The 10,036-nt window shown below is 41.7% G+C and overlaps 1 protein-coding gene across 1 annotated transcript in view; it reads right to left on the minus strand.

Moving 5' to 3' along the window:
- The window catches only part of LOC107749550 (gamma-aminobutyric acid receptor subunit rho-1), a 10,982-nt gene extending 5,829 nt beyond the window's left edge, over positions 1-5,153 (minus strand). The window contains exons 1-4 of the mRNA XM_016564732.1: positions 4,797-5,153; positions 3,484-3,534; positions 2,678-2,784; positions 2,149-2,216 (exon numbers count right to left, since the gene is read on the minus strand). Of these exons, the coding sequence (XP_016420218.1) occupies positions 2,149-2,216; positions 2,678-2,784; positions 3,484-3,534; positions 4,797-4,912 (342 nt within the window). The 5' untranslated portion in view covers positions 4,913-5,153. The remainder of the gene's footprint in view (positions 1-2,148; positions 2,217-2,677; positions 2,785-3,483; positions 3,535-4,796) is intronic.
- Between the last annotated feature and the right edge of the window lie 4,883 nt (positions 5,154-10,036).

Raw genomic sequence — 10,036 nt, forward strand, 5'->3', positions numbered from 1 at the left:
TGTCGCGCGTCAAGTCACGCTTCCGTGCGCGTCTTACAGACTGCAACTTACAATCGCAACTTCATTGTGCTGTTACTCCTTTCGAGCCGAATTTCACAAAATTGGTCCGCTCCCGACAGCATCAGGTGTTTTATTAATGGTGAGTATAATTATTTATTTATTTATTTCAATGAATGTAATCGATTAGATATCATAATAGGCTATAATATGCTATTATAAATCTGGTTGGTTTGTATTGGTGACATAATATGTAAATGATATGCGTGCGGCCCGCGAGACTTGCACTTGGACCATAGTGCGGCCCAGTGGAAAAAAAGGTTGAGAACCACTGATCTAATCAGTCCTGTCAATCGTCATTATGATCTCAGCGACAATTCTTCCAGCATCTCTCCACCTCCCCATCTCCTCCTCTATTTCTGTTATTCTTCCTCTATGTAGTACCGCAATAAGAAGGCTGAACTCTGAGCTCAAGCCGAGCTTCGGGTTCGAGCCTCCGTTGATGAGAGCAAGCCAAGTTTGTTTACCATTAACCATCAGGACTGGATGGGCAGGTGAACTCGTGAAACATTGTTAGAATGCTAGTCATTATATAAACAGAGATGCTGACACTGCAAATATGCAGATGATAACTGTAACCCAGGGTTTAGGAACGTACAGTGTGAAACATCATTTTATGAATACCAGGATTAATTATTAACCCCGGGTAAATTATGAGCAGTGTGAAACATGAAGCACGATGACCCAGGATTAACCCACAGGGTTAAAGGCATAGTTCACCCAAAAATCTAAATTTGCTGTTAATTTACTCACCCTCAGGCCATCCAAGATGTAGTAGGTGACTTTTTTTAATCAGTAGAACATTAAAGAAGATTTTAGCTGAAACCGTGCTCCTTGGCGATTATTAAAATGCAAGTCAGCGGCTACCGGCACTTTGAGAGTCAAAAAAAATAAAAAATCAGGCAAGACAAAATTAATACCCGTGGCTCCTGATGATATATTGAAGCGAAACAATTGGTCTGTGCATTAAAGTGATGCAGTGACACTGATGTAATGTATATGCAATTATATTATTAAAGCACCCAATAATGATGTGAAATGTTGATGTTTTACATGTCTAAAGCATATAAAGTGAATATAAATCTTCATCAGCTCACCTTTTTACATAAACCATGAGAAACCATAAAAGTCCCATAGACTCCCCATGTAGAAATGCCCAACTTTACAGCAGAAAAAAATGTTTACAGCCTGGTACAAAAAATGATTTTGGTCTATATAGCTAATTTTGCACAACTGTGAGGGAGGTGAATGTTTTTATAACTCATCCGTTTAAATTATATTAAGCCGTAAAGTTCTGCATAATTAAGGGCGTGACCACTTGAGTGACAGGTGGATTGCCGCTGCTGTCACTGCTGTTGAGCTAGGGGTTACAACGCAGGTAAAACATATTTTCCTTATTCACTTGTTAATAAAAGTTCAAAGTTTAATAAAAGTGAATTTGTCATTGTACTATTTTATTGTATAGCCTATGTTTTTGTAATTAATAATAATGAGCCACAAACTAAGCATTTGTTTAAAGTAAAGGGAAATATTAAAAAAAAAAGCTTTTATTTATTTATGTTACAACGCGGGTATACATCAGTCTTATTCGTTCTGCTCATAAAAGTTCTATGTTTAATATAAGCAACATAACTAGTATTGCTGATGTTGTGTGCGGGGTTTTTCCATTAAGAGCAATATTGAATCAAACTTAAACATTAATTATTATTTTTTCACTCTTTCTCTGCTGTCTCTTTGCAATGGCTGTAGAAATGGTCGTTAATTCTTAATTTGGGCACAGACATGTTGAAACGACTTTCACAGTCAATTTGATTGAACTCATGTTTTACTGTTTCTTATTGTCATTGTAGGCTTAGGCTACTTTTGGAATGAATGTTAATGAATAAACAAGTTAATAAAATGAATTTTCATTTATTTATTTATTTTAAATGTCGTGGGCTACACAGCAGGGCAGCAGTAATGTCCATGATAACGATGTAGTGAAGCAGATGATTCTTTTCAGTGAATATGTCTGTCGATTCAAATGATTCACAATAATAATAATAATAATGGCATGCTCTTAATCAAACTCCTCATTCCTCAAGCACTCACCATGTCAGCCTCAGAGATGGTGTCGAGACTCTCAACCTGAACATCCACACCTACTGGGATCGGCGGTCCTGTAAGAGCACAGGCAAAGACAACACTGGCTCACTCCTCTCTTATATTACAGAGATATTACAGTAGCGCAGCGCTCTCTCTCTGTGAGCAGACGGGATTTAACGCTGCAGGATCTGTGGCCTATTTTAGCTCAGACTCACTATCGTCTGTGACACGAGCGCTCAGACACAAGTGGGTCACCCGGCTCTGTTTTCCTTTCCTCCACGCACACGACAAGCCAAAGCTGAAGAGCTCATGTAAAGAGTGTTGTAATGTTATCAGCAGTCAGTCATGATGCCTCCGTCATAAAGAAACCCGTGCTCTTCTCTGCAGTGGAAGCTGGATTACGAGGTGTTCTCACATGCAGCGTCACCGTGGGTTTGAAGAGTCTGACGAATACATAAATGTGTGCATGTTGTTTTAAACAGAGCTGCATACACGTCTGCAGTGTGTTAACCATGAACAGCATTCTCATGCTCACCTCCAAATGCTGGTCTCATTGTAAAGTCATGGTCATCTATCCTCAACAGCTGCTCAGATTTGGTCATAGGAGACTTTGTCATGTCTGGACTTCTTCTGAAGATTGGGCTACAATCACAATAAGAGTAGAACTATTAGACAAAGCTGTCAGCTAAAGCTCTGTGTGGACGAGGGACTCAATGAGACGCTTCAGAAGATGCATCCAACAGAAGTGCATATACACTAATGGCAGTTATAGATTCTGATCTTAGACGTTTGATATGTTTTTCTTCTCCACAAAAAAAAAAATAAATGATATACACAACCGGTCAAAAGTTTGGGATCAGAACGATTTTTAATGTTTTTTACAGGAGTGTCTTCTGCTCATCAAGGCTGCATTTATTTGATCAAAAATACAGGAAAAATGTAATATTGTGAAATATTATTATGATGTAAAATAACGTTTTTCTATTTTAATATACATTAAACTGTAATGTATTTCTGTGATGCGCAGCTGTATTTCCAGCATCATTACTCCAGTCTTCAGTGTCACATGATCTTCAGAAATCATTCTAATATGCTGATTTATTATTAGAATTACAAACTGTGATCCTTTTTTCAGGATTCTTTGATTAATAAAAAGTTAAAAGAAGAGCATTTATTTAAAATATAAATCTTTTCTAACAATATACACTACCGTTCAAAAGTTTGGGGTCAGTACATTTTTATGGGTTCAAGCACGCAGTGCTGAAACCCTATTGTAATTGTAAGGATTCTAACAAAAGACTGTAAGATCCGTATAAAGATCCAAATTGAATAATGTTGTACCTGCCAGACTTGTGGGCTCCTCCATCCACTCGTGTCGTTTCTCTGCGTAATCTGTGAGGAACAAAAAGAGAATGAAATGAAGTTCTGTTGAATCAACAGGATCCAAAGGCCTTTCTCCCGCATTTCTGCACTGATTCAGTGAAGCGGATGTAAACTTGATCGCATGTGTTCAGAGCTGAGAGTACTGCACTCGTATTGCTCACATTTGACTAAATATTGAACAAACGAGCACACAAACGCACAGGTGTCGCACTTCATCTTTGTACATTTGCGAGGCTGTTTCTTCAGAGTTTGTTTTAGTGCAGCACACATTTGTACTTTTCAATCTCTTCCAGCTTGTGTTGAACAGCATAACTCCCGACCATGCATCACATACATCTGAGCTGTTTTAAAGCATCTTTGATGTTCAGCTCGGATCAAACACATCATCCTCATCATTATGTGCAGATGACAGCCGTGAGCGTGAAGTAATGTTTGATGTGATGTTGCTGGTTGCAGCCGCTCACAGGCAGCTGGTTAATAATCCGCTCAGCAGAAATCCTCTCTGTTCTCCAGAACAAACCAGCAGTGTGTATCCTCCAACACTCGTCTGACATCATGACAATCATGTACAGGATCCGCACACTGATGTCTGTTACTGGCATGAAACCGTGCAGGGAGATAAAGGATCGTTATTGGCATTGAGGGGTCCATGAACATCCTTGCACAAAAGGGTCTTTATAGTGCAAAAAGGTTTTTTAGATGATCTTCACACAAAGAAAATTCATGTTCACTGAAGCATTTTTTGGGAACCAAAAAAATCTATGGCATCACTGCAAAACCCCTCTTTGGAACCGTTTTTTTTAGGAGTGTGTGTAAAACGAGACGAGATGAGGATGTTTTAAAAGAAACTGTTTGAACCTTCATAACCTTTTCCATCAAACCAAGTTAAAAGGTTTACAGCCTCTAGACGAGGATCGCTGATAAGAAACTCCCAGGAAATCACCATATGCTGTCTGATTACCAAATTTTAAGGGATGATGCCTTTGTAACGCCTTCTGGACGCATGAGAAGAGAAAGACTCACATGAGTGAAAGTGAAGCTTCAGACACTGACATGAAATCCTGCATTAATCAAGCAGGCAGACAGAAGATCATCAGATTTAAACACAATAAAACATCCTCATTTCCAGACTTATCAACTTTCTTTGTTTTATGCGCTGTTTCATGATGGGAGAAACTACAACTCTATTAGAAAAGCGAGCCATCGTTTCCCATCAGAGTTGATTTCATTCCTTTGCACTCGACAGGCCACGTTCACAACAGAGGTATTACCTGCTTTGCTTGTAGGGCTCCTGTCTGGGACCTCTTCTGTGGGCCGATCTTCCGGCGGCGCCCAGCACACAGACGCAGATGAACACAAACACAGTCTCCAGCTGCATGGTGCTCATATCCCTGTTCAGTGTTCACATCCTCGACGCTCTGCAGCCCAAACGAACACGGACGTCTGTCCTGTTAACATCACACAGCTTAATCTCCACACTGGGAAAAGCAATTTGGACTAAACCCATAAATCCTTGAGCGTCAGATGGCACAGATTTGATCCCTCCAGTGGTGGATGCGCTCTGCTCGTGATGCGCCGCCCCAAACCAATTCTCCTAATGATACTGTGCTCTGCATGTCTCTGGCGAGGTCAGTCGTGAGGATGCTGACGAGAGAGACACTCGAGCTCCTTCTGCCTGCTGCCCTCATGCAGTCTGTGTACATCTGCGTCTGAACAACACAGCTGACACGTTCCCTCCACACAGACTGTGTGTCTCAATAAAACACATTTTTCTGAAAAAAGAAAGGAAGGATATTTTTGTCATTGCGTTGAACATCACAATCCCAAATCTCTGGGTAAATGGGTAACTATAAATTACATCTAGTAATTCCAAGGACTGATACATGGCAGGCAAAAGAAAATAACTGCAGAGCAGTTGCTGTGGAATTATGAAATGAAAAAGCATGTGATAATCCTGAGCATCATCACAGAGAAGAGTAAGGGAAGAGTCACTGAGTAGATTCAGCTCGAGAGCGCTCCTCTTCCTCAACAAAGCCATTTCATGAGATGACAAACATTGTATAGCAGTCTCACTATATTAATCAAGCAGTGGCATCTACGCTAATGTTAGTTTTTTGTTTTCTTTCTGACCCGTGGGATTCTGGTCCCGGACCCTTCGGGGTCCCGCCTCAGTCCAGCCGGATGTTCTGGTGCTGTGCTATATGTCTGACGAGCACAATCACAACCTGTGCCAAGAGACTGTCATAACTCAACAATTAACTGTTCAGTGTAGGCTGGTTTCTCCCAAAGCTTATCTATCTAACACCAAACTGAGTTTTTTCCTTGTCGCAGTCGCCTTTGTCTTGCTCACTGGGGGGCTAAAGCACTAAAAAAGAATTATAGATTTACACCACAAAATAAGTAATTATTTATCACATACAGTGGAGATCAAAATTAGAGAACAACCTACAATTTCCTCAACTTCAAGCCAAGGTCACGGCTTAGTCCTATTTGAAGTACAGGAGCAGAAGGGGAGTTTTTTAAGCATATTTCATAAATTAATTGTATTCTGAAGCACAGTATAAAATAAAATGGAATTGCTCGCCAGTTCAGCGTTGAACAGGGTAAGGATCTGTCTCGGCACGTGTAAGAGAAATCAAACTCTGCAGTGACCAAACCTCTCATCAGAAGAAAGAATCAAAAGGCTAGACTCATCTTTGCTGAGGAGCATGTTGTGTGGAGAGAGGAGAACTGCTCCAGAGTTCACGTTAGAGATGAGAGCAAGTTTACTTTATTTGGGTCTGATGGGAAACATTTTGTTCAGCGTCAAACTGAGGAAAGACTGAAGCCCGAGTGTGTAAAGAAGTCAGTGAAAGGTGGAGGTGGCAGTGTCATGGTCATGAGTTGGGTCTCTTACACAGATACATGGCAGGTGAATGCAAATATTCATCAGTTCCTTCCCTGCAAGCATCTCCCAATCAAGACAAAGCTCCCGTCACACTGCGAAACAGATAAAGCAGTTCCTTGAAGCTGAAAACACTGAAATAATGAAATGGCCGGCCCAGAGTCCTGATCTAAACCCGACTGAAAATCTCGAGAAAGTTCTGGCTGAGAAACCCCCTACAGTTACTGAACTATGGAAGAGAGTGGAAGAAGAGTGGACCGAGACCACAGCAGCGCAGTGAGAAACTAGTGAAGTCCTGCAGATGAGCTGAAGTCACTCAAAAAAAGGTTTGAAGCGATGTGTATGTGAAAAGCACTATACAAATAAACCTAACTTAACTTGATCAGGAATTGAGGAAGGGAGATAAGATCACAACACCAGCTCTGATTTTCTCATTTTCTGACCAATGGCATTCAAAGCCAAACCTTCATGTATTTACATTTTATGTTGATTGTTCATGGAAGTGTGTTTCTGGTACCTTTCAATGTATGGATTTACCAAGTTTATTGAATTGTGCTTATTCTAATTTTAGGTTATTGTATGCTTTGTTTCAGACCACACACAAAACAGCACTGTACTTGTTTGCACTTATGTGCTCACGCTTTAGTGAAACTTTGATGTGGTGAAAATAAAGCATTTAAGAACTTCCAAGCTGCTTCTCCATGTCTCTAACCGGATAACTGTGGTGAACTAGTCCCCCACTGGCAACCCCAAACTGGTTTAGTTTTACCAGTTTTCTTTGAACAGACCCTAAGATATGGAGGAGGTTTTTGGAGCTTCAACATCTTGTCCATGACACCAGCATTTGCATGTTTTTCTGGACAGGTTTGAATTCCCGGATAAAAACATGTCCACTCAGAGACTCTTGAGGGACATGCATGGAGTACCTGGACTGGGTCCTGTTTCATTGCGGATCCCCTTGCAATCCGTGAGATAGAGGAGGATCACAACACTCTGCCTGCAGCACAGACTTCCGGTCCATCATCTGCACCTCATCCCTCCACCCCTTCTGCTACGTCAGGCTCCTCCTTCCCTCTGGCTCCGCCTCAGTCCTCAGTCGCTCCAGCTCCGCCTCAGTCCTCAGACACCCGGGCTCCATCTTGTCTGCTCTTCGCTGTGACACCGCCCTGCCCTCCAGGACTTTTGGTGTCTCCCAGCCTCTGCAGTTCTTGAGAAAACCAAGAGACAAGGGAGCAGAACTGAGAACATGGATGATACGTCCAACAGTGGATAAACAACAGACAATGAACACTGGGAACACAAGGGCTTATATTCACAGGGGTGAAGAAGACACAGCTGAAAACAAATCAAACTAATCACAGGGGAAACAGGAACCATGCAAAACTATTTTAACAGAGGTCCTCCTTTAAGGAGCGGATTCTAGATGCTCCACAAAAATGAAAATAGCAATATAAAACAAACAGTCCAGGAAGGTGGTGGAGCAGAAGAAGACAAGGGGGATAGTAGGGATGGTAGGCCTGGAGACCTTGGGGGACCCGGCAGAGCAGAGGATAACCAGGGTGGCACCGGTGGAGCTGAAGAACTCCAGGGAAGCGCAGACAGAGCACATGGAGATGGAGAACACGAGGGTGGTGCCAACGTTGCAGACAGAGCCAGAGATGTAGATGTGACATGGCAATATTGAAATGTCATCTCCTGTTAAGCAAATGTCGGCTGAGACGTGTCCTGACATAACCAAGGATTATGATGGGGATTTTTTTATTATTATTTTAATGCAGGGGTTCCCAACCACATTCCTGGAGCCTCCCTCCCCCCACCCCACCACACCACTGCAAGTTTTCCACGTCTCCTTAATCAAACACACCTGATTCAGATCATCAGCTCATTAGTAGAGGCTCCCAAGACCTGAAATGGGTGTGTCAGACAAAGGAGAGATGCAAAATGTGCAGTGTTGGGGGGGCTCCAGGAAGTTTTTACGTACCTTGAGGTTCACCTATAATGTTGTGTGACAGATCGGCTGCTTCCCCCCTAATTATCATCATCACCACACCCCTTAATCACCGCTCTTCACCAGGTTCCCGACAGGAGTGGGGTGTGTGAGAGAGGAGGGGCACAGAAACAACCAGGGTTGGTGGTGTGTGATGTGGCACACCTGAATTAAATGAAGCCTTGTCACTACCGCTGTTAAATGGTCTCCTCGAGAGACCCATCTCTTCCCCCGTGCACGCTGGTGTCCTCGTGGGACTCCCCGCGCCACCAGAGATTCGAGCTGCCGGACCGGAATGGAGACACACCTGTGAAGCTGCCGATGGGCTAGGATGCTGGGCCAATAATCCCCTCAAGCGCTGTGGGCCAGGGAACATGAGCCGCTGTGAAGAAGCCGACCACAGAGAGGAGCGCCGCTGGACTCCGCCCCTTACCTGGACCCCTCCTTTCTGAACACTGCCCTTCCTTCACGACTCCCCAGCACAACGAGAACACCAGACCCCTGATTATTTTGGACACTCCTTTCCCTTTGGACAATTTATTATCCGTTTTGGGCTTTTTATGTTTATTTTCTGTTAAATAAAATCCTCTCCGAGGCCTGACGCCACACCCACTGTGTCTGCCGTTTGCTCCTCCCACCACAGTTGGTAAAGGTTTTTAAAAAGTTATTTTCTACCTTCATTCTGACCCAGAAACGGGTCTTCAAATTGCAACTGTTTCCAACACTGATAATAAATCAGCATATTAGAATGATTTCTGAAGGATCATGTGACACTAAAGACTGGAGTAATGATGTTGACAATTCAGCTTCGCATCACTGAAATAAATCAAAATTTTAATTATTACTTAAATTAGTAATACAATTATTATTACATTCTTTTAAATTGTAATAATATTTCACAATATTACATTTTTTTCTGTAATTTTGTTTAAAGCTGCAGTCCGTAAGTTTTGACTCTTTGTCGCCATCTCTGTTTGAAAACCTGCAATTGCAGCTGTGTGCGGAATTATCTTCCCTGCGTGGGTTGTGCTCCGGCTCGGCTCCGGCGCGGATGAATCTAATGTTTTGAGGAGTGTGTGGCAGTCAGTCACCGCACCGGTGTGGATATTTACTGTACTTCGCAATCACAGATTCTAGCCTATGTCTTGGAATATATGACCCAAATATGAATTTTCACTGTATATTGTCATCTGAACAAGTAAGTAACATTAAAAAAAAAGTAACAGAAAAAAACATTACAATAAATCTTGCTACCAATGGTAATTAAATCTAACGATCGATTAGCTCTAATCACATCAAACCGTGCAAATTATTATTATTGTTATACTTTATTCTCAGATTATTAATGTTAACAACATCAGCATTGCGTGACTATGTGTGTATTAGCGTGTAGATTTCAAATTCTGTACAGTTTAATATCTAATTGTCATACCATTCGAATTTCACATTAAGAAATTCTTTTAACCCAAAAAGCAAACTATGCTCTCCCTTCGAACTGGTTTTCTTTAAAATACAGATCTTGTGTAATCCCAGGCTATCTGTAATCAGAAGCACATTTAAAACTGGAATATAATTTAATTTCATTCACATGTGTTTCATAAACACATAATCCTTTCTGGATTACAATCCGCCATCAAAAT

This window comes from Sinocyclocheilus rhinocerous, unplaced genomic scaffold (assembly GCF_001515625.1).
Source record: "Sinocyclocheilus rhinocerous isolate Xijiao unplaced genomic scaffold, SAMN03320098_v1.1 scaffold1071, whole genome shotgun sequence".
NCBI classification, from domain to species: Eukaryota; Metazoa; Chordata; class Actinopteri; order Cypriniformes; family Cyprinidae; genus Sinocyclocheilus; species Sinocyclocheilus rhinocerous.